This window comes from Bombus vancouverensis, chromosome 16 (genome assembly GCF_051014615.1).
Source record: "Bombus vancouverensis nearcticus chromosome 16, iyBomVanc1_principal, whole genome shotgun sequence".
In the NCBI taxonomy this organism is placed as follows: domain Eukaryota; kingdom Metazoa; phylum Arthropoda; class Insecta; order Hymenoptera; family Apidae; genus Bombus; species Bombus vancouverensis.
In genome coordinates, this window is record NC_134926.1 from 10,782,200 (window position 1) to 10,806,536 (window position 24,337).

Below are 24,337 nucleotides of genomic sequence, written 5' to 3' on the forward strand. Positions count from 1 at the left end.
TCGAATAAGGGGTAAATTAGCGTACGTTTATTAAAGGTCGAACGATCGATTTTTCAATATTTTCTTCCGTGTGCAATCACGCTTCGTTTCCCTATCTTTATAATACCTTTTATTCTTGATCTTTTCCTGGTCTCTATCGCAAGCTTATCTACGTAAAAATGAGACCAACTTTGGTAGAGTTTACGACACGATTTATTACGATGAACGTTCGTCGGCGTATCAGCGGGCAATATGTTACAATAAAAATCATAGGTCAAGGTGTTATCTGAAATTTTCCACTCTTTCGATAACGTTACTTTTTCGAACTCGTCGCGTACGTACAAAAATCGACAGAGGGTTCAAATCGAACCGTCGTTATCGTGTCGATAAAATTCTGAGAATTGGGGATACGTTGTCAATTTTCGATTACCTAGGTGCGAAAAGTTATCTCGTCCTAACCCCAATCTAGCGAAACGTTGGTTATTAATTATACGATCATTTTTCTATACATCCAGATTGTTGGAACAATCGAATATCGGCTCATGGAGCCAATGAAAATTTACTTTCTAAAACGGTGTGCACTTTCGTTCGTATCCTGCAGGGATATCCTGTTACGAATACTCGCGTAAATGAATGGGGATCCGATAGGGCGATGTAACAGGGTAACAGGGGTTAGAAGGAGCGTTCTAAGGGTCCTGAAGGCCCCTTCGTCTCAGAACCGAGTGTATTCGACTCTCAGCCATGTTTCCTTCCATCTATACGCCTATACTCGCGTGTTATCGTTAGCGCACCAAAGATATCCAAATCCGTTTCTGACACGTGTCCGTACACACGCATATTTTACACATTTATTTTATACATTTGTATAATATTCGATAAAAAAAAAAGTGCATGAGATTAGATAGAACGAAGTAATTTGGAAAGTTTATTTTTGTAGTAGGAAATGATATAACAAGAGCTTAGTCGTGTTTATCGATTAAATAAGAAACAATGAGCGTTTGTCAATTTCATTTGATATCTTATCGCGCATAGTTTGGTTTAAACTCGGCGGAAACCGTACGTAGCACGGTCTCTATCTAACCCCGCTAAAATAAAGGAAATCCGATAAAAACCCAGGAAGCAAAAGATGGACGGTAAAAAAGACATTATGCAATTCATAAATCGCAAAAAAAGCAATGAAAAACACCGTGCAACTCCTTTTAATCGCGACCTTCTCTACGTCCAACAACCTGAACCATCCGTTTCGAACGCCGTTATCCCCCGCCCTTCGTCCCTCGCGAAAGCGCCCCTATAGAAAAGGTAGTAGTTCAAATTTTCTGACAACCCCGACAGAAGTGTCATTCACAGGTTTCAGAGCAATCACGATGCAACCCTCGTACGATTCGCTTACCAAGCTCTCATGAACGTACAGAAAGTTCGCCGCTATACTTAGGGTGGTTTCGCAACATCCCTCGAGCAAATACGAGAAACATCTGTGGGGTGTCGAGTTTTAGGAACGTATAAGAGCGTAGAAGGTTGCTGTTTTCTACACAGGGGTTGCACAGTGGGGGATGTTAGACGCATTGGTTTCAACTTACCAGGGGCAATTGCTTAAAAGGAACCCCTATCGATCCATGACGTTCCTCCAGCCACGTGTTTATCGATCGCTCGCCACGTTCATTCACTGGTTTCCCTAGAAGCCTTTTCAATGGTAGAGAGAATTTTTGTCTCGCAGCTGTTCGACCACGTTTCACCGTATCGTTCAACTTATCGACTCTTAGGTGGCTCGTTGTAGTTTCCGGATAAAGTATTCGGACTGCGGAATCTTTTATACGGACGTGTTTTTTCGCTGGTATTCCAGCGTAATCTTTCGCGACGAGAGCATCGTTCGAAGCAGTTCCGACATCACGAAGCTGCACAAGCCGTCGAATCAACGCAAATTGCTAGACTCGGCCGACCGCCTTTCATCGGTCTTAATTAGCCGCGAAATAGAAGATGGGGGCGATTCAGCGGACTGCGTGTTGTTCCACAACATCTCAGCGAAGAAAGAGTCGTTTGTTTACAATCCATAAACCAGCCAAACTGTCACGTACGTCTGGAAGTCTACGTAAAACCTTCCGGACGACGACGAACTTAAATCGTTATTTATTCGCATCGAGAGTATCGAATAAAAATAACGAATAAATTATTGACGCTAATTATTTTCTCCTCGTAATTTATGGAATACGTTAATGTACATGCACGTACAAATATGTACGCGTCAAATCATAATCTTGGACGGTTTTGCTAAAACGTTGCGCAAAACTTCGAATTCCTGGAAACACATTCACGAGCCACGAACAATAAAGCAACCCTCTTGCAACGGATTAAGAGAGTAGAGTGGCTTGTCCGGTTCCGCGAGGAAGCTCCCCTTGCATTCGGTCCAAGACTTTGTCATCGAGCTAACCGAGGAGAGCAGATCGGCGAGACATCGAGAGAGAGAGAGAGAGAGAGAGAGAGAGAGAGAGAGAGAGAGAGAGTGGGGCGCGATAAAACGGAGCTGTACACATTTTTCAGTGATTAGTGCGCGTTGCTTGCTCGAACGCCGAACTCGTCTTCGTTCCTCCGTTACACACGAGTCGATTGTCCGTGACTTTGAACCCTCGAACGGACCAGTTAGTTGCTCTCGACGTTGAACTAAATTCTTAAACGATTCTTCATCGAGAGCCTTGCGCTGATTTCCACATTGTGATTTCTCAAGGTAAGAGCAAGTATTTACTACTTCTAAAGTAAAAATTCGTTTCCTTTAGAAATTTGAACGATCGCAATATCCGATTTGAATTTTGTTCATATTTGTGACGTCAACTTATCTTCTATGGAATAGCGATATTACGCTATTATCGTTATTCTTACGTTATTAAAAGTATTACTATACCATTATTAATCTATGACGTATTCCGTGAATACACATTACAGTTTCGCAAAAGATACGATTTGGCAAATAAACGGTAAACGTTTCATACCGAGAAAAAGCGAACGTTCCTGTTTCTAAGGATTCAAGTTGTTACACAGCGGTAATATCTATTTATCCATGCTTGCCGAAATAACAAATTGGCAACTGTTTTCAGAGAACGTCGTCGGCATTTTCCAAGAAATCGACAATACTGCATGTACGATACAGAAGATCGGTACTGGAAAAAATCAGTGACGTCGATGAACTCGATTGGAGCGAGTTTGCCTAAGAAGATCAAGGTCACGTTTGATTAGAACCATAAATCAAATATCGAACGAAAGCATCGTTAATTAATGCAAGAACAATTTGTATCGAGAGACTTCGATATCGACGCGCAGGAAATTTTATTTTGTAATAAATTATCGTTTCCGGCCGACGGCCACCTATCGGCATTTTGCGTCAATCGATTTTTCATCGAATACGATTTTTCATCGCTGGCACGCAATTCTATATACAGTTGATACATATAATACGTGTAACGAACAATCGTACGTATCAGCTGGGAAGATCGGATACGCCGGAACGGGAGTTCTTTAGTTCTAGAAGAGAGACTTTGTTCAGTGACAAAATTTTCAAAGGATCGTGTTTAGAATTTCGCCAACTTCGCTTCGTTCGTTTCGAGTTTGATGCGAGGATTTACGAATTTTGAAGTTTGTGCAGTGCAATTCGACGATCTTTCTCAAGTAGAATCGGAACACGATCGCGAGACATTGGAATCGCTGTAAATATCTGGTAACATGAAGAAAGAAGAGGAAGAATACGTTTGGAAAAATGTCTGGTGACTGTGCGGCAAAGCGTTGGAACTCCAAGTCGCATTAAGCATCGATAGGTAACGTTGCTCGTAGATTGGCAGTGATTTAAATTGTGTGCTCGAGTTTATTGTTATGTAGAGTTGCGTGACTGTACAAAATGTCGTTCGTGAACGGGACGATGATGCTACTCGCGTACACCGCCAACATGATCGCCACGTTACCTGAAAAAGTGGGTTCCGAGCTTGGTGAGAACACTATCGACAACACGAACGTAACGACGACCACGTTATCACCGGAAGAACGAGAAAACCAATTTGATTTTGACGATCGTGAGTACATTGGAACTTTTCTTTATTAACGTCGAGTTTTGTATTATTTTGAAAAAGGGAAGTGTCGGTTTGCGAAATCTCGACGATAATGAGCTCATCTCTAAAAACGGTAAATAATTCTCGCGAAGATGAAACTCGTCGAAATTATCATCCCTCGCATTAATATGTCTCGTCACGTGATTTGTCTGGATCTTTTACGTCAGTAGATATCCAGAACGCGATATAATTACTCATAGCAGACGTAAACTTGCAACAAAATAACAATCTAAATCGACGTCTCGATCTGTTAACTTTCCCAATCGCTTTCTATTTTTATCGTTGCCTCTAAGATTATTACGAATTTCTGTTCGTTTTATCTGCCTTGGCAATTATCTTTCTACGATGTAGCTAATTTTCTAGAACATCGACATACGTGTGAAATTCGTCTTTTAACTCGTCTTTGCTAACTTTACTAATATCGTTTCAACGTTGCTTTAACATCGAAACTTTAAAAGGCTAAGTACGAAGAAAGTTGTTCGAAGAATGACAAAAATTAGGATTTTGTGATTCGCCGATTCGTGAAATAGACTTTTTAGACCACCTGATAAAATAATAAAATAATTTCAGGTAAACGAGGAAATTTTCCAATTTCGCGCAAATCGATAAAAACGCGAGAGACTTTGGATGTCGTGGCGGCGCGGTATCGTTATCGATGCGAGAGAATTTATAGTAGGAGCGACAATTTTCTAAAAATATCAATCGTCACTGGGAATCGATACGAGTTACCGGATATTGTAATAAAAATATTCCAACGTAATCGAACATACTTTCGATCGAAAGTGACGTGCCTATTGTCGTGACCGTATGCGCTGTGCACACTGTATACGTATGCATACACGCTAATCGTTAATCCAGTTCGAAGACAAAACAGTGGCGAAGCCTTCGAGGAACTGATAGCGCGCACAGATAACGAGTCAACACTCGGAGATAACCTTTGACGATGTTGCTAAAACATTGATCTATTGTAAATGACGTCATTACTCTTGTGTTGGATGGACAGATATTTAAAATAGTCACGGCCATGTTTCTAGTAGATAAAGGAACGGGAAATTTAACTTTTCGATCTTTGATAAGGATCAATTTCAAACTTGATGGATCGTTCGACTTTCCATAAATTTCGTACGATTTCCTCCGATATTTGATCGTTACCGATGTTAAACGTCAATTCCGTACACGCACGTGCAAATACTTACGTGTTATCTCCGCCGCGATCCTTTAGTTTCGATACTCCAATTTTACTCTAATTTTAGCGGCAAAAAAGATTTCGTAGCGTCTTAAGAAAGCGTTAGAGATAAAATTGAGAAGAAAAATTACGCGTACCAAACAACGATTTCTTCGTGCTTTCCTTTTTTTTATTATTATTATTAAGAATCTTATGTATATATATATATATATATATATATATATATATAGTTGTTAAGGTTAAAGAATCGACGCGTTTCGGAGGCTTTTCCTTGTATCCGTTTCCTTTGTTTCTCGATAGAATGGTACATGTGGCGATGTTTCGATCCGTACGGCTGCTTCTACATCGGTTCGCCATGGTCCGGAGAGAACAGACCAGTCTCCACGTTTCCGGCTCGCCCGGACAGCATAAATCCACGTTACATGCTTTACACTCGAGATAATAAGGCACAACCACGCGAGCTCAAAATCGATAAGTACGAAACTATTCGCGGGGCGCCCCTTAGAAACGATAGGAACCTTTATTTGATCGTTCATGGCTTTCTCGACAACGGCGACAAAACGTGGGTTTTGGTAAGTACTTGATCAAATAGGTTTTCCTCGTTTCAAGTTCTAGCGAGTCTATCGGTATCTCCATGTATTTGTTGTACAAACGAACAATCCAAATTTTTCAGTTTGAAACTCAAAGTTTATTCGAAAAGATAATATCGTATGTTGTTCGATCGAAGCATTCGCCGTTGCTTTCTACGGCTTTAAGCCATTCATCGGGCAACCGACGATTTCCATGGCGAAAAAATGCCGCGTCTTCAAACGAGATTCGATCGTCGAATCGTTTTAGCATCTCGTCCACTAATCGCAACCGGGTATCCATCCCGAAGGAGGAACGCGCAGCGAACGAGCTGACTGCTAGAGGACGTCTGAACCGAGACTCGTCGCGATGTCTTTCGTCGCGGAAGCGATCTAGAGACCTGGCGTCGTCACGCGGCAATTTCGCGGAACGTCCTCCTTCGTCGGTGCCCTGACTCGCTGAACTTTCTTTAAAAACGAACGTTCAGCCTCGCTGATAGATTCGCGTTGTTCGCTCGTACGACTAATATTCGACTATCGTTACGATCAATTTTTCTACAGAGAACGATGGAGGAATTATTAACCAAGGAAGACAGCAACGTGGTGATCGTGAATTGGATCGGTGGAGCGGGTCCACCATACACGCAAGCTGTGGCCAACACAAGATTGGTAGGTGCGATGACGGCTCGTTTGGCTTATCAGTTGATCGAAGTTGGACGAGTGGATTCCACGAGGATACACTGCATAGGGCACAGTCTTGGCGCGCATACTTGCGGCTATATCGGATATACTTTAAGGCAGACGTACGATCATAAACTTGGAAGGATCACTGGTAAGTCGAAAAGTTGTAATCGTTAGACTGCCGATTTTTACCCGTTTTCTATGCGAATGACTAAGAGCCGACTAATCTTGCCGAAATTTGCATCTTGGCGAAATAATCTCGCCTAATACTTTCAGGAAACAAACGGTTATTTAATTTTTCTCTCTCCCTCTCTCGTCACGTTGTCTTCGCCGATAACTACATAGGTGCAGTTGACGCGACGTTATGTACGTAAAAGTTGCAAGCTATCGGAGGTAGCATAAAGGGTGCATATCGCTGAACTGCGTGGAATTGAACGCGTTCGTCCGTCTCACACGATGTCTCGTTTTTACGTGATTTCCACGCTTGTTCCGGTACGCTACGATCGATCGAGTGGAATAAAATTAGCCCCACCAACGGTGAAGAACGAACGGAGACGTACGAAGATAGCCGATCGAATCAGAAACGATCAGGGTAACAGTGGAAGGAAGAGAAGAACGACCGAAAACCTTGGCTCACGGCCATTTTGTCCCCCACGAGCAAAGTATATCCGTCTACTTCGCATCAAATATCGCGCGAATCGATCGATCAGAAACCTAACGATCGGTTCTATAAATCAAAAAGCAACACGCGCTAATTACAGTGGCGAACGAAGGTACTCGTACAGCTAAAACAGATAGCTGCAACTTGCGTGCGAACAACCTTGTCTCGATAAATTTTGTACGTCGCCTAAATACGACGTAAGAAAACGATGTAATAAAATGTAAAGTTGGTACGTGGGGGTGAATTAACGTAACGTAATGAACGTAAACGGAATGTAAATGAACGTAAAGTCGAAGAAACTCAACCCCTCTCACTTCGTGAACCGATAAATTCGCCCGAAACATTCCGAATCCTACTCGAACCGTCCAATAAAGCGACCCTATCGACCGACACAGCCCTTAACAGGTGCACGATCAACCCCTAACAGCCATTCTCATACCCCCGGTCCATCGCCATAACCGATCCTCCAATGAACAGAATCAAAGCTGTCCGTTCCACGAGAATCTTTTCCTATTTCCGATCGATCCACCCCTTTCTCAACCCCTTTTCAAAGCCGGTAACCGAGAAGGGGTTCGTTCGATCGGATTCACCCAGACCACTGTCACGCAAGCTATCGATCCCATCGGGAATTACCAGGACACCATGAACCAACGAGAGCTACGCTTTGGTGAACGGGCAAACCACAGGACGAAAGCGAGTCGAGGGTGAAACAGGATCCTCCCGTAGGCTTGGCTTCTGACGAACGGGATGGAATCGCGAGGCGGTAGGGTGGATTGTTTCTCGACGGTTGGAAGTTTCAGACGGATGCTTGTTGACGAGGGGCTCTAATGAAAACAGGGTATTGGCGGTCGAAGACACGCCCGAAGACGAGATTTGGTAAACAGAGGGAACAAGGGAGCACGTAGGGATAAGAAGTGGCGTTGCTCGGAGAAGGTGACTCGAAGGGGTGAGTTTGGAAAGGGAATGACGAGGATTCGGGATGCTTCGGAGGTTTCTGTCGGGACATTGAACGGTTTATCAACAACGAAATACGAAGGACCTTGCAAGTACGTAATAATCGTGGTTTAAATACATCTTGCTTAAAGGGTTGAGTCGAGAAGGGTCGACGAGGCGGACAAGGATGTCCGTGATTCGGCTGATTTCTATTGGAACAGCTTTTAAATAGTTTAGTAATCGTAAGATACGAAAGAGTTTATAGGTACGTAATAATCGTGGTTTAAATAGACGTAGTTGAAGCGAGGGTGAGTTGGGAAATGGCGATAAGGTTTCGGGGTGTTTTGCGAGTTTCGATCTCAAGATGTTGTGCTCGAGGTGATACGCGAGATAATACGAGCGTATCGTCGCTAATACGCGACAGAGTATACAAATAATCATTTTTTAATGGAACGAATTAAAATACGAAATAAAATTCAAATAAAATTAAATACACGATGTTTCGTAGAAATTGCGCGCTGTTAAAGTTCTATTGTACGAGAAAATATTTGATACGTAACCTAGCGGTAGAAAATTAGTATGCAGCCACCATGATAAGTAGCCATCTTAAACGTACAATAACACAACAAGTAGGAATACTACTTTCGTGAGCAACTGTACGTTATTGGCTATATACTACGTTCATTAGCCTCGGAAAACATAAGCGTCGCGTAATAGTTACGTGCATCGTCGTAACGTAGCGAACAACGTTGCGCAACAGCGGAAACGATTGCCCGGTCCGACGAGATAATAGATCGAAAGGTTAAGCGATAGAAGAAGAATTATCGACGATTACCACTAAATTATACAACTTTTCCTAATTTACGAGAAAATTCGTAAAATAATCGAATCAGTGAAAATAGGAATTGATCATCGGGATTCGCGAAAAGCCTGTTTCCGTTAGAACTCGTAGCGACTCGACGATATTCCGCAGAATTTGCTGAAAATTCCGCGGAATTCTCCATCGTTTTAAGAATTTCCTACGACCGATGGGAAACTGTTTGCACGGCGAAGGTATACGCGATACAAGTAGAACGCGACGGAAACGGGCGAAGCGACGAAAGTGTGTACGGTTGCAGCAACGATCAACGAAGCCTCTCACGTCCGTTTGGTTTCTCTGTTCCAAGGCCTCGATCCTGCCGAACCGCATTTCAGCAACACGTCGACGATGGTTCGGCTCGATCCGACCGATGCCACCTTCGTCACAGCTATCCACACCGATTGCAATCCTTTTATCAGCGGCGGCCTCGGCATCACTCAACCTGTCGCGCATATCGATTTCTATCCGAACGGTGGTCGCAATCAACCTGGTTGCAACGAGGGTGTTCTCAATTTTATCACCTTGGAACACGGCAGCTTCTTCCGTGGTAAGCTAGCTTCTCTCGCTTTCTCGATCTCAACCGTCCACGATAGTATCTTTCGATCGTAAATATAATTCGAATTAGCCTGTTGACGTTATCAATGGATATAGTCTGCTACGAGCCTGATTCGAATCGTCGTATCTATCAAGCAACGAATGAATTCTACTGAATAGAAATAAAAGATAAATATTGTATTACGTCCCGATACGTATTACGATAGCTACACGAAAGAACGGTGTTAAACTAGTACACTAACGGTGTTAGCAGCTCGTGACTAAACGGTCGAATGGTAGAACCTTCGGGTTATTTGGATAGCGAGGTTCGGACATTGCCGCTGCGAGAGGCTCGAGTATAAACTTTTTCGGAGAAGGATAAATAGGTAAATAGATGAAACTGTGGATTTCAGGGATAAAGAGATTCGTCGGCTGCAATCACATCCGCAGTTACGAATATTTCATAGAGAGTATCAACACGAACTGTTCGTTTCTGACGGTTCCTTGCCCCTCTTGGGACAAGTTTCTAGAAGGCAGTTGCTTCGACTGCGTGAATCAGTACTGTCCCAAGTTCGGATTAGACGCTCAACCCGGAAACTACCACGCATCCGTCTACTCGATGACTGGATCCACCAAACCGTTTTGCAGTTAGTATATTTCTTTTATATATTGTACGACGTGCAGCGACGTACGTACGATATAACTTTATTATTATTGGCTCGTTATTCGAAGAAACGAAATCGTTAAGAGGCGAATAAACTTGCAGGAGGTCATTACAAAGTCGTGGTCAACGTCTCGAAGACGAACGAGAGTGTGGACCACGGTGGCGAAGTTGGAACTTTCGTGCTTAAAGTAATTGGACAAAATGGAGAAAAGTCAGGGAGAATGCCGCTCAGTTCTCAATCGACGTACTACGAACCAGGTAGCACTCACACTGTGGTACTGCTTGGTGACGTGGTTGGCAAACTGGAATCAGTGGAAATTTCGTGGGAGTACCGAGTCTCTGTTTTCAATCCGCTCACGTGGAGGCTTCTGCACACGCCTCGCGTCTATATCGACTCGTTGAGCGTCGAGAGTTTGGAGGCCGCTCACAGGTACGTATCGCGTTATAACGATGGTTTCGAGTACGTCGCAGGTATACCGTCGCTCGTAAGCGACGTTTATGTCGATCTTTTCTAACGACGTCCGATCGTTACCAAGGATATCCGCGCGCAACTTTGATATATACAGTTGCGAGATCTTCTTTCTGTTTAATCTAGCATTACCGTGTGCCCTGACGAATCGAAAGCTCTGCTCGCCAAGCAACCAAAGATCTTGACGACCAAGAATTGTCAAATAGCTCGGCTGAACGTGGTCTCAACCTAGGGACATCTCTCGAACGACGAACATCTTTAAATCGACCATCGGTACAATTTGCTTCTTACGAATTTAGCTTCCGAGAGACTCGTAGTAACTCTGGCTGTCAAGATTTCGCTTTTCACGCACTACCGTATGAAATTAATCGTCGACGTTGTAACGTTACAAGCGAACCGTTCTTACCATTTACTCGTTGCTTATTGTACCACTTATTTTTTAAGAAATAAATATACTTTTTTCTAATAATTCGTAGCGCACCTTTGTAACGATGTTTTTCAAATGTAACTTTTCAGAAGAACAAGCTATCTATACGCGAAGATGAATATAAATAAAAGTAGTATCTGATATTCTAAACTTTCCAGCGGACCGTAATTCAAACTCAAAGGAACATAATTTTTCCAAATAGCAGCAAAGGATATAAATATCTTACTTTTTACTCTTTCAATGGGAACGTAGTTATCGGAACTACTCATTTTTCGATAATCGATCAGTCGCATAATCGGCAATCAACGGTCCGACCATTTGCACGTGACCGTTTGGCGCATTGACCCGAGTTTCTCCTTTCGATCTTTATCTCGCCTCAAAGTTTGACGCGACGCGAGTAAACTTTGTAGTAAATCAATCGGACGTTGCTGTTCTCTGGCCACGCGAATCCTTCTGAAAGTTATCGCCTAACGACGTTCGATTAACGAGCAATCGCCAATTACCGAGAAAGTCGTAAAGTTGTCAGAAATGAAAATGTCAACCATCCCCTTTGTCATTCTTAACGTTTCTTTGTCACCCGACGAGTTTTCTTTCCCTACATCCCGTTATCCCACTTCGATATAGTTCCGTACAGTTCTATTAGCTCTACGAGGAATCGTAGCGCGGGAGAAATCACAGAGGACCGTTCGTGAAACTAGAAAATTTAGGAAGAACGGTAGGCGTGGAAAAACGATAACAAAGAAGAAATTACGAGACAAGGCAGGAAGCGTTACGAAGTAAGGAGAATCGCGAAAGAGGAAGAATCGTAAAATAGCGCCGATTGCGAAGCGGAAAAAATCTTTGTTCCTTTAAATTTCCCATAAACGTGCATAACATAGCGAGCTTAGCGTGGTAACGAGCTCAAAACGCAAACTAAAAAATCGTGACACGGGTGAGAAGCGAGAGAGCGAGATTCCAAGCAGAGAGAGCCTGCCACACAATACCGTACGATACAGCTCTCCGTTAGAATTCCCACGATGCCATCCGACTGAACGTCGCACTATGCAAATCTCAGCTTTCATCCTCGGCATAACGTCAATCTTCTTGCAACGAGGTTCGTAGTAATTTAGCCTGGAGGAAAGAAAACAAACTCGTCCTCGTTCGACTCATAGAGACGCTATGAAAGACGCGAGACACGCACGCAAACGGTCTTGCTCGAGCGGAAAAACGCGACCTTTACAAACGTCGCGGAACGGTTTTCCGCAGTCTGTCTCTGTCATCTGGGTGGAATAATAGCTTTGGTTCCGGCGCAGAGCAATGGCGGAGCTTCCTTTCACCGTGATTATGCCCGCGTGTTTCTTTCACCTTGGCGGCTGCTTTCGTGCGACGCAAATCTGTTTCTTTCTGCCATTTGCAGATCGGTGACCCTGCGATTCGCACTCGTGGATAGGTACGGTGGCGGAGTCAGAGGAGAGCGATAAAGTGCCCCCTTCCACGTTTAATAAAGTATTATTTTTTTTTTTTTTTGTCTTATTACCGTCATTCTTGCGTTACGCTCTCGCCCATTACAGGCTAATAAACGACTAACAAATACAAGTAAGGAAGTAACAGGTAACGTTACAGAAGTATACAAGTGCAAGGTTACGTATTTCGGAAGGAAGATTTAGAGATGCGATGAGATTTCGGTAAAAAGGTTTGTGTGGTGTTCAAGGATAATCTTGAAAAGGGAATTTGCAGAGGATTTTCGAGGATAGAGGACGTTTCGAACGAGGAGGGAGCCGAGCTGGGCGGGTATCGAAAAGGATCGCGGAGTAGAGGTTAATTTTGTTTTAATTAAATACGCAACGGAATACACGCTGAATTAACATAAATCACAATTCACTCCAACCACGTTATATAAAACTTAGTTACACTGATGCGTTAGGTACGCGACTGTTACAAGGGTAGAGACCGGTAAAGATACGTTGACTATTCCAAGGATACGGAATAAGCGAGTCTTACTGACGATACTGTGTCTGAGGGGTGGGTGTGTCCAAGGACACGGGACTATCGGATTCGTCGATGACAATTTTGGTTAAGGAAGCGAGGGCAGTAGGCACCGTCTCCGATTGGATAATAAGACGGTTGGAGGATGCGAGGAAAACCAACTTTCCATGCTAACGCGTGGCAAACGATAAACGTAAAAGGAAATCTAAGACAAGAGGTACTCGCTCGGTCCGAAGGACCTTAACTATGAAAATTCCAAGAGGGTACTTGAGACTATCGAGGGTACGCGCCAAGGACGTGCAGACATCCTGTCCGCGATGTGTGGCCTGGTGTCTCCGATGTGAATTGACGTTACACGATTATCGGGCACCGATTATCGAGCACGCAAATCGCGTCGTTGTTTTTCCGAGAGGCGAGTCGAATACGACGTTTTACTTTCGAACCAAAGGGAGAAAAACGAAAGGGAAGAAACCGTAGGATGACATAACTTGGACATATGCGCGCGTACGTATAATATTTCGGACTTATTACGTGATCCGGAGAGAAAGTCAGTGCTCCGCGCGCGGTTTTATTCAATTCAATTCGATTCAATTACCTCGCCGCTTCGCGATTTCTAGTTTACGCGCCAAGTCTGTCTGATTATGTAAAAGAACGTCTCTCATTGGCCCGAGCGACGTTTTTTTACTCCAAAGTGTTTGTCGTAGCTGTTAAAAGGACTCGTCTTACTTGCGCGTTATTTCATTTATTTCCCTCGTTATTCCACTCTCAAGTCCGAAGAAACTATGAAAAATATGATTTAGGAAATACGAAGAAGATTAACGATAACGATTTCTTTTTAAATAATTACCTAAACCAACTAAATTAACGAGTTAGCTAGAATCGTTCGTCGTTTAAAGTCGTTATCCTTTTATCTTTATTTCAATTTGCGTAAAGTAAATTTTCCAAATCGTCCAAAGAATCGAACGAAAAATAGTTTGGTTCAAAGCAATTAGAGGCTCGGGTATATCGGCTGTATAAATGAAAAGCTAATTTTAAAGTAAAATTTAAACTGTTTCAAAGTACACGTAGTTGTGTTTCGCCACGAAGAGAAACAACGTTTCGTTATCGTAAAGCCTAATGCTAGCGTTAATGGGACGAAAGACCACTATTTAAGTAATTTCTCGAGAATTTCTCTGTTGCACCATCGAATTCTTTCGCTTTTACGATCGGAAAACATTTGTCGTTAAACGCGCTGCTTGCTCCGAGAGAAACTGCAGCCATGAAAATAGCCATAACGAAATGGTAACACGGTAAAGTAAAAATATCGAAAAGGAGATATTTCTCTCGATAGCGAAAATGAAAAAATTATAGCCCTTTTTTCTCGTCGAGGACCATCAATTTTATTATACTTTTGTTCTATTTCTGTCATGCGGTATTTCATATAGTACTCCACCCCCCGTGCAAAAATTGAATTTTCAGGCCCAATTCATCGCTTATCCCGTAAATATAAGATTCTACTTTTTTCCTCGTCTAGTCTGATTCGTCTTTAGCTTTAGCATATTTTTACTTAAAATATAATTCTCCGCTACATATTCGCTTACACGTACAATAGTCGACTCGACATAGTACAATAATCGTCGACTCGATCGAGAGCATGACACGAATTCACGCTAATAACGCTGTTTAGTATTATTCAAGTTTGTCAAACACGGAACACCCGTTGCTAGGACACGTTAAGTTACAATAGAAGGAATCGGTAATATTCCGACTATGTAACATCGTGCGTTGGTGGAACGCCTAACAATGTGTTTCCTGATCGTTGAACAGGAAGAGGAAGTAGGATATCTTCTCGATCAAGGTCGTCGAATTTGCCGCATCAGGAATAAACCGAACCGCCAATAACGCTACTACGGTGGTGGATCAAGTAGACGCAAGCACGAAGCCTCGAACTGTCGAAGCTTGATACGATATGTAATAAGAAACAGACATTTTGATTTATATAATCCTTTATCAAGATCGCGTTCCATTACAGAATATTCGCGAACAAATTTGACCATTACGAGATCGTTTCGTCGTAGAATTTGCGATCGCGTTTGTTCGATACCGTAACTCGTGATTCGGTAACTCGTGGAACTCAAGCCGCAACTATCCCTGTGTACGATTGCCTGACTCGCCGAAACAAACGTAGAAAAGGGCCGAAGAAAAGAAATCGGAATTTCAAAATCCGTCCATATCGTTGCCACGCTCCTCGATACGTTGCGTGTAAACGTACCGTATCTGGTTTAAAGAAACTGATAAACAAGTTCGGACCACGCCGTTCTCTTTAAAACGAATTGCAAGCAAGATCGAGGAATACCAGCCAATTATTCCGAGGAGTACACCGCATCGGCGAATCTGTCTGCATTCCCCACCATTCGCAGGAGAACAACCAGGTGGTGGACTGGAGATTTCGGAACGTTAAAGTTGCAAGGCTGCACGCTCGCCGAGTTCAGTCGAGAGTCGGCCTCTCACCGCGTCGCATCCTTTCGATAGGATCCGGTCGATATCGATTTCTCTCGTGTGTTTCGTCGGTCGAGAGTCCGAGTCTTCGTTGCACGGAAAACGGAAGCTCGCGAACAGTTTGCCATCGGTATACCACGGTAGACTGTCATGTGAATTACCACACCGACCGAACACTCGAGCGTTTTTCGGCTGACATTGGACCGCAGCAGTAGTAGTCATCGTCACGATGAGACCGAGAGACACGTGAGCCTGTGACATGATAGACGCACTTGAAAAATGTGAGTAGAATCGTTTTTCCGATAATATTTGCCGGAGAAGAGACGCTTAACCGCACCGTATCGGTTTTAAATACGAGCTCCGGACAAAATTGGTATCGGAAGATCAACGATCGGCGACGAAAATGTCCGGCCGAAGAAAACATTTTAACCGGTTTTTAAGAACTTTGTGTCTAAATCGGAGGCTACGAAACTAGCGAGAGGAACAGGTCTGTCTGCGAATTCGTGAAACGTAGCAGCGATCCCGTTAAAGAAGACAGTTACAGCGATTAACACGATGATTGGCAACTTACACTGGTGGCCGAAATACCTAATCGTTTTGTTTCAACGAGATCGATTTCAACGGATTTCTGTACAACGACCGAGATAAGATTTTCGTAAGCTACCAAATTGTCGACGATGCAAATGACCTGGCTAATAATAATAATTGGCTCAGGAAAAGAAGTTGGCAAACACGATACGATATTTCGCAAAAGTTAAACGTTTTGGTAAATGTATATCGCAATGCATCGCGGCTGCGAAGGCAACGTGTCGAAAATATACGGAATTCGTGCGTCGAGTTAAGCCTACAAATTGATAAATAAAGGAAATTGAAACGAAGAAATTGAACTTGCAATTTCTTGCAAATTTCTTCGGGATATTCAGATTCGCTAGCAAGATAAAGCATTTCTGAATTTAATGGTGCTTGGAAAGAAGGTTGTAAGTAGACTGTGAATATAGTAGGATAATACGGATAATAGAACGATGGTAGGATAATCGGAGGTATACTAAAATATTTGTTAGACGAGTGTAAAATGTAGAACGGTATTCTGGCGCTAGGTACCTACTGGCTACTAACTACCCAACACTAGGAGCCTCTAAATATTCGGTAAATAAATTCCGTTAGTCGGGATGAAAACGATCGTTGTATAAACACGTATAATTGGTGTAAATTTTATAACTGCGTTTCAAATCTGTTTGACGACGTCAGATATGATGACGATCGTTGTTAACCGTAATTAAAGTAACCACATAGCAGAGTGGAGAGCGCGAGTGTCAGGGCCGCGAGATCATCGAGCATCGAACAGTGGTAGCAGGTTTCCGCATCAGGTTCGCGGTGAACGAAGGATTTAATGGATGGTTTAGAGGACGAAGTAACAGTACAGCTGGCGAAATACCGAGTGTATAAAGGTGAAAGCAACAGTCACGATGAATGCACGACGATCGGCTGATTAATGCTTTCCTCTACGATTTTTATACAATTCGAACAATTCGAACGAGCGTCTATTTTCGTAAGAGAAATTAGAAATTTTAATCTTCCTTAGATCCGACGTGTCTCTGTAGAAAAATACACGATGCTCTATATTCCGCAAAATATAAGTCTTTTATTTCGAAGATACTAAAAAATTGGAATTCCTCGTTTCGATCGGCTTAATTTATTTTGCGCGTTACTAGCGAAAATTAGTAAACCCGTATCGCGTTTCCTTTTGTCGTTAGTTTCGTTGGTTAGTTAGTTAATTTTGTCGTTAGTTCGTTTGGTTTCATCGAAACGAATTAAAGCGGATAGATCTTAGATTCGTAGTATTACGGTATACGTAGAACGAATAAAACGAACGTTAAACGACTCGTTATACATCCGAATCTCGTCCACGGTGCATCGAGCAACGTTACAAAATCACGAATCGCATGTTCTTGCGTCGATCTCGCCGGTAACTGACCTTGATAACTGTATCGTTCAATCGGATCCAACCAACACCGGATCGTTGGATAAAACAGCATCAAAATCATTCGTCCATTCGAATCACGTTCGCTGTTTCCATTCGTGACGATTCGAATTCGTGGCACGCTGTCAAACGAGAGTTTAAATGGCGTTCGTAGCGTGGTGTCGTGGTTTCTGGCGTTGTTTTCGGCAACATTGGCCAACAGGATATTTCGAAGCGCGTAATAAACAACTTGCAACGGTATCGATATATTCGAACGTGACCGCGTATACTACATCGAGATGAATATCAATTCCCTGTTCGAAATAGTTATTAATAACGCTAGAAGACGGTGTACGGTGTTTAACGTCGTCTCTGCAGAGAAAAATATAAAAATCATGTCCGTACCATCTATCCGATACGAACGGAACATCGAGTTTTGTTTACAAATAAAAGGTGGCACGTCGGAATTCGGCATCCTCTGCTTCTCTTTTTCACGAATTTCGACTGCGTCATAAAGTATACAAGTTTTCTACGAGCGATTCTCTTTAATTCCTCGTTATATCCTTTTATCGTATCCTTTGAAATCGCGCAGAACGTACGAGGTATTACAGCGAAACGACGTCCCAGGTTATCGGTTGCTCGTATTTCTCCTTATCCTTTCTCGTTATTGTCTTCCTTTTTTTTTTTTTTTTTATCAACTTCGATTGTAGTCATAATTCGTTCGTTCGACGTTCGAAACTACATACGTATCTCACTTACGTACTGCCGCTCGCTCATAGCCATTCTTTCGCGTACCATTCGCTCCCACCTAACGCTCTTCGTTGTTATCGATTTCTAATTTCAAGTCGGAGGTGCCCGAGACTCTTTGAACGCGCGTCGGAAAAACAACCGTGTAAAAGCGAATAGACGATAAACAAACGATAGATAAAGGCGAGGTAAGAGAGAATCGCGTAAAAAGAGCGCCAAGTGTACACCGTTACGATACTTTAATGGCAAATAACGATACTTGAGATAATTGGAATATTCGCAAATCTTACTCGACCCGCTATCCTTTTCTACGCGATATTCCATCGGTTCTCTTCCCCCCTCTGTCCACGTAATCTATCTATCTCCTTTCCTTTACTCACAATCGTCTAACCCTTTCCCCACAACCGCATCTGGCTATCATCGATCTTTTCCTCTATACTCCTTCCTCGGATACTCTGCTCGCATCGTGGAATACGTAATTTGTCTTTCGATTCTTCTAAACTATCAGAGCGTGTCTTTCTGCCGACACGTCGGTTAAATATAATCGAACGAGCGATGCTGCAAGTTAACGCGTATCGAAACGTAAATCGTTGCTTACATATTTGCTATAACATATTTCCGTAATACAATTTTCGACTATATTGGAACGTGGATAGCGTGCTGGTCGTGGCAAAGGCAACGTGTTTTCTTTCGTATAAGACGTTTCCAAAACATAAATCGATTCTTCCTTTGTACCTGTTTTCGTCCCGGATGATCACGTCGCCGCTATCCATTCGTCCCTGTTTCTTCTGCTTTGTTTGCTCAAGTTTTTGCTTGTAATATGATAAATCTCTATTTTACTTGTATTTTATCTAGACACATACGTACAAACGATTAGATTACTTTTAATTACCCATTTTGTTGCGAAACAGCATGCCAAATACACTACAAATCTCGAAGGCGGCGCTAAGACATCTCTAGTATAGTAAAAAATGTGAACTCGTTTACATTTATGTCATTCGAACGTAAATAAAGCTACATTTAAGTTACAATTACAGAAATTATATTATTAGAAATGAAAATAGATTATACGATAGCAGTAGCTTACGTTTCCCCGTTACGTTGTAAGCCCACGTTTCGTATCGCTTTTACGTCGCTTCGAATTCTATAAAAAGCTGCCTCTTAGCTTTCGAGACGTCCGCCAAAAGATGCCACAACCTCGTCGAGGGTAGAAGTAATAAAATCGCACCGTTGTGCGATTTTCACGAAAACTGGAATCGCAAATTGATTTTTGTAACTCGGCTGCCCAAAGCTATAATATATTCGCGCTCGACGTATATCGAGTACAAGAACGTTTCCTCTTTTTTGGCAATAACGCGACGTACGGGATGCGTGTTCACTTACGATCAGCGTTGTACCGTTAGAAATGAAAGATCCGTTTATGTCAATATCGAACGTCAAACGCCAATGAGTGAGTGTAATACCGTTTTTCACGACGATACAAAGCTGCGGAAGAAATATTTATTTATCGTTCAAAGTTTAAGTTTGTCATCGTTACGAGTCGCACGTAAATTTGGCATCTATATACGCAAATTTCTTACTTTTTAACATTTACCTACGTGAATTTTCTAACATTACAACCAATTCTCTTTACAGGTATTACCGATGTAGGTTATCTCAAATTTTCCAACATTCGTGTATACCGTTTTGGTTAGATAGTTTAGCACTTACGCGTGTACCCCTACTTTTTAATATTCGAACATCGATATATAAACTGCCTAGCATTTAACGAAATGAAAATCGTTAGAAATCGAACGTTTAACGAACCAACTGTACGTCTATTTTACAAACGTAAGAAAATCACATCGAAGCTGGTGGAAGGGTCGCGACATCTAGAAAAACCGAAGCTACGACAGAAATAAATCAGCACAAATTTTCCAATGCTAGCGAGGAAAGAGCAGCAGGCCTCTCTAAAGCCAGGCTTACGGGTTACACTAGCGAGTGTTTCATACTTTCTCCAGAGACATGCCTACGTGCACGTAGGCGTGTGTATCAAAGGATTCTAGATTCTAGACTCTTCGTCTGGCCACTCTGAATCGTCGACCAATAATATACGTATTTATCTTACGCGATCGAAGCGGACCACGCCGCCAGAAACATTTGGCCAGTTTACAGGAGATTACAGGTCATCTTATCGACGATCGTTCTCCCTTTTATCGTTCAAACGTTTTTCTGCATTTTTCGAAAATTTCAAATCCTAACTAAATTTCAACTTTATCCCATTTATTCGTCGATAGTTCGTTGCACGAGGGTTGTACGAGCGTAACGCTTTGCTTCTTTGCGTGCGTGCACGTCCATAGATTCTGAAAGATCCGAAAGGGACATAGCGTTCACGTTCCTTCGTTGTGTCGTGACGCGTACGACAGGATGATGTAATTTACGATGTTCGATCATCGTAAGGACAATTCGGTAGATAAAAGGACGATAGAACCCGAAGTAAGATTTGGAACGAAGAAAACGCGATGTCAGTTTTGTTAGCAATTTTCCGACGATCTACGTTCGGCTGGAAACTAGAAAGATCAATTACGCGATAAAACAAAAGATCAAAAAGCGAGGAGCGAGTCTCGTCTTCGACGATAATTAACCGTTAAGGTACAGAAATTCGAGGAATAACGTTCTTATCGAGACGGAAGAGTTTGGTAAAAAACGTTGCGAAATTATTAAGTTAATTGGCGTGTAATTAAAAAACTGTTAACCGTTGTTCAAGTTTATTTACTCTTGGAACGTAATATGGATAGATTACTTTCAACGCTGAGATCTTTTCTAGAAATATACGATCGATATTTTTACAATACTCGATAATAATAATTAATAGCGGAATAAGGAAGCAAACGTTTGCCTACAAAATATACGACGATTTCAACGTTAAAGTACAATGTTCGAAAATCGGTTGCCGAGCACGAGAGAATGATACTTTCAGAAAAAAACTCAAAACGAAAGTAACGAGCGGACAAAGTTAAAAAGAAACGTTTACGATCTCCGTGGAACTAGGAAACGAGCTGAGAGTGACTGGTGGAATCGAAATCGAACGAGCAGATTTCTTCGTGATTGCGTGAATTGCATCTGTTTTGCGTCCTTTAGCGCCGACGAACACAGCAACGATCGCCGAATTACGTTCTGTGTTTTCCGCGGCCGGAGCACGAGTTAACGGGTTTAACCATCGAGTCATTTTCGCCAGGAAGAGGCTAGTTTCCGATTTTACACGTCCGAAACCACTACTTGCTTTGCTCTTTTTACAATCCTTACGTTTCTTTCGCAACGCCCAACGAATATTTCTCCACGAGTCGGTTTCCTGATTTCTCCGCTTCGTTTTCAGTCTTTAGCGTTTCCTACTTGCAAGCCTGAAACGCTCGACATCTCGAAACAAGCTTTTCAAATACTATTCGAAACAAATACCATTCGGTTATTTATCGCCTGTTTAGTTTTATACTCGATTAACCGATATTTCAACTTTCCTAAAATCCCACGATGGAACGAGGATAAAAGTGATTCGTTATATCTGCCATAGTTTCCGAGATATTGGCAAAAAGCTATCGGTACCGCTACAGTGAATTCTGCCTATGATCGTGCGTCCGTAACGGCGTGCGAGTTCGTATCGATCGTCGGCTTAAGGCGGACGTATAAGGCGGGTATAACGTAACTCTTATCTTTTGTGTTTACAGTACGGTCGTCGAATAAACGAACGTCGAATAGAGCTTACGAGATGCTTACGAGGTAACCGGCTATACGAGGCTGTAAAAAAAACTTTTATATTTCGTTGTAATAATAATCACAACGACGACAACAGTAATAATAATAGTAATAATAATAATAACAATAACCGCTACAATATCGATCGGGTTTGGCTCGGGTTTTTTCGCTTTCGAAACGATAGCGCTTCTTCTATTTCGTAAAATAATACCAATTATTCGTTTTCTACGTCGATAAGGACTGTACTCGCTCGAAGTTAAGACTCGAAGCATCTCGGATAATACGGCACTCCGCTGTGTCTGGGAAACTATGGCCGCGACCACCGACGCTTACACGCGAAGCAGAAATACGTTGAAAACGTCGAGCCTCGCAACATCAAAGTATTCGTCAAAGTTCAAGTAGCATCGAAATCGGAAAAGTCGCGACGGTTCCACGGCTTCGCCTTAATTTCTTTTCTTTCGAAATTTCAAAATGTAGAATATCGTCGATGGATCGGAAGGGAGCAGCGACCTACCTGTTCCAGGCTTTCGTTCGATCACATCGAGTTAAGTGGCATTGCTATCTCGACGAAGAAAATGAGAGACGCGATTTATTAATGGGCAATTACGCGGCGAGTAGCTTGCATTTTCAGACGATTTCCGATGATATCTCGAATAGACGGTGCTTTAACGCGAGATTAGAATGGAATGGAACTTTTGCCTGCCTTGGAGATATTTGAAAATCTTCTTGCCGAGATACGCGTTGTTTATCGCAGGAAGCATTCGATGCACGGCTGCTTGTGACGCAAAACGCAACGCGCAACACGCTCTTGCAAGCACGATCGAAACTTCAACAACCGCGCGCTATCGCGAGACGCGCGAATCGCGTTACGATGGTCATTTTCGCGAAAATGACGAATGCAACGCGTAAGGCAAAGAAACGTATGGGAAGAAGGTGCGCGAAATAAACGAAAAGAAAGGATTCAGGAAGTACGTTACGCGAAGGTTTCACCCGCATCCGTATGGATCGCTGCGCTCTGCCATCACGCGATTCAGTTGGATCATTTTCTCGAAACGTTATCCGAGGAATCATCTCGCGAGAGATCGTCTTTTTCTAAAAGAATCGAATCGTTCGCCTCTTTACGACGCGTTTGTTCTCTGACGCGTTGCGTGCTGCTTGCAAATTAATTTTACGTAAACTCGATCGATATCTGTAGAAATGTATAGCTAGAATACTATAGATAACTAGATAGAAATTATTTAGTATCGCTGAGAGGGATTTTACTTTTAGCCGGAATTCTCCTATCGAGAGTGCGCCTCTTCGCGATAAACCATCCGTGAAATCTCTCTCGATTTATTTCTTCGTGTTCTCTCGTAATTCCCCTCCGTAGGATTGCAATGTTCGAAATAACGAACGATCGGCTAACCAAACGAACAAAGTTCGAGAAATATGGACAAGCGCTTTTCGACGCTTCGTAAAATATTCTCACGATCGAATCGAGTCGTAAACGAAAAAGAAAGTGGAAACTCGTTGCACGACCGCCGCATTTCAATCGTAACTCATAGGTGCATCTTGCTCGAGTGAGATTTCTCGTAGCGCCAAAAAATTGACCAGTTACTCTTTCGATTTCCCATTAAATGTCCTTGCCACGTCGAACCGAACGATAAACGAAAAGGAAAGTGGAAACTCGTTCCATGACCGCTGAATTTCAATCGTAACTCACAAGTTCATCGTGTTCTAGCGGCTAGAGATCGTCGCATCTACGTCGTATCTCGATGATCCCTTGAACTAGAAAGTAATCACGATCCTGGAGAAAGAGAGAGAGAGAGAGAGAGAGAGAAAGAGAGAGAGAGAAAGAGAAACTGCAAAGTCAGCGGAGCAACGTGGTATTCAATATGCGATTATTCGCGACCAAAGTATCAAGGACGGAAGACGTCCTTTGATAAATCTGTCGTTGAGTTCTTTTTCGATATTAAAATTTTGATCATTCGACGAATCCAAACGCCTCGCGTAATATGTACAAATTTTGGCAAAATGATCAAATCTTTCCGACATAAAATATTCGAATATTTCAGAAATTAAAACAAGGAAATTTCGATCCAATGCAAACTATTCGAGCAACTTTCCTGAATGAATACAAACTAAGCTCGTGCTATCGCTAATCGCATTTCACTTTGCCACATAAATTAAACTATCGACGCGAGACTTCTGCCGACAACTTTCAGAAATCCACAAAGCACTCTACGCAAAACGCAAAAATTCTCCTTTTGCCGACCGAACGTTCCAACTGGCACCAATTTCGATCCTATGAAAATCGATGAAAATCTCCATCCGCGGTGCAACTAATTTATCGCGTATTGTAATCGATTTTGTGCACAATGTTTAATTGCTTCGAGGAACTCGCTAATTTTGATTAATAGAGGCGTTTAATC

At 42.5% G+C, this 24,337-nt stretch overlaps 2 protein-coding genes across 5 annotated transcripts in view; both read left to right on the forward strand.

Moving 5' to 3' along the window:
- Nucleotides 1–24,337, forward strand: part of LOC117160183 (pancreatic triacylglycerol lipase) — a 60,171-nt gene that overhangs the window by 20,684 nt on the left and 15,150 nt on the right. Inside the window, exon 1 of one of the 4 annotated variants that reach the window (XM_076625366.1) lies at nt 15,464–15,771. The exons of 1 other annotated variant lie outside the window; for it this stretch is intronic. In XM_076625366.1, the coding sequence (XP_076481481.1) occupies nt 15,770–15,771 (2 nt within the window). In that variant the 5' untranslated portion in view covers nt 15,464–15,769. Of the gene's footprint in view, nt 1–15,463; nt 15,772–16,336; nt 16,468–24,337 lie in introns of those variants that run through there. 2 more of the 4 variants (XM_033340741.2, XM_076625364.1) reach the window with 2 other exon arrangements.
- Nucleotides 2,503–11,089, forward strand: LOC117160184 (pancreatic triacylglycerol lipase). The gene is made up of 8 exons (XM_033340742.2): nt 2,503–2,698; nt 3,066–4,031; nt 5,554–5,825; nt 6,381–6,651; nt 9,261–9,500; nt 9,901–10,134; nt 10,254–10,581; nt 10,747–11,089. Exons 2-8 carry the CDS (start codon nt 3,860–3,862, stop codon nt 10,850–10,852), a joined length of 1,623 nt encoding a protein of 540 aa, XP_033196633.1. The 5' UTR covers nt 2,503–2,698; nt 3,066–3,859; the 3' UTR covers nt 10,853–11,089.

Bases quoted from the DNA above. Each gene is read 5' to 3' on its own strand.
- LOC117160184 (XM_033340742.2), top strand. From the start codon at position 3,860: ATGTCGTTCGTGAACGGGACGATGATGCTACTCGCGTACACCGCCAAC. The intron at 6,652-9,260 runs GTAAGTCGAAAA...CTCTGTTCCAAG, and splicing joins TAAACTTGGAAGGATCACTG to GCCTCGATCCTGCCGAACCG. The intron at 10,582-10,746 runs GTACGTATCGCG...TGTTTAATCTAG, and splicing joins AGTTTGGAGGCCGCTCACAG to CATTACCGTGTGCCCTGACG.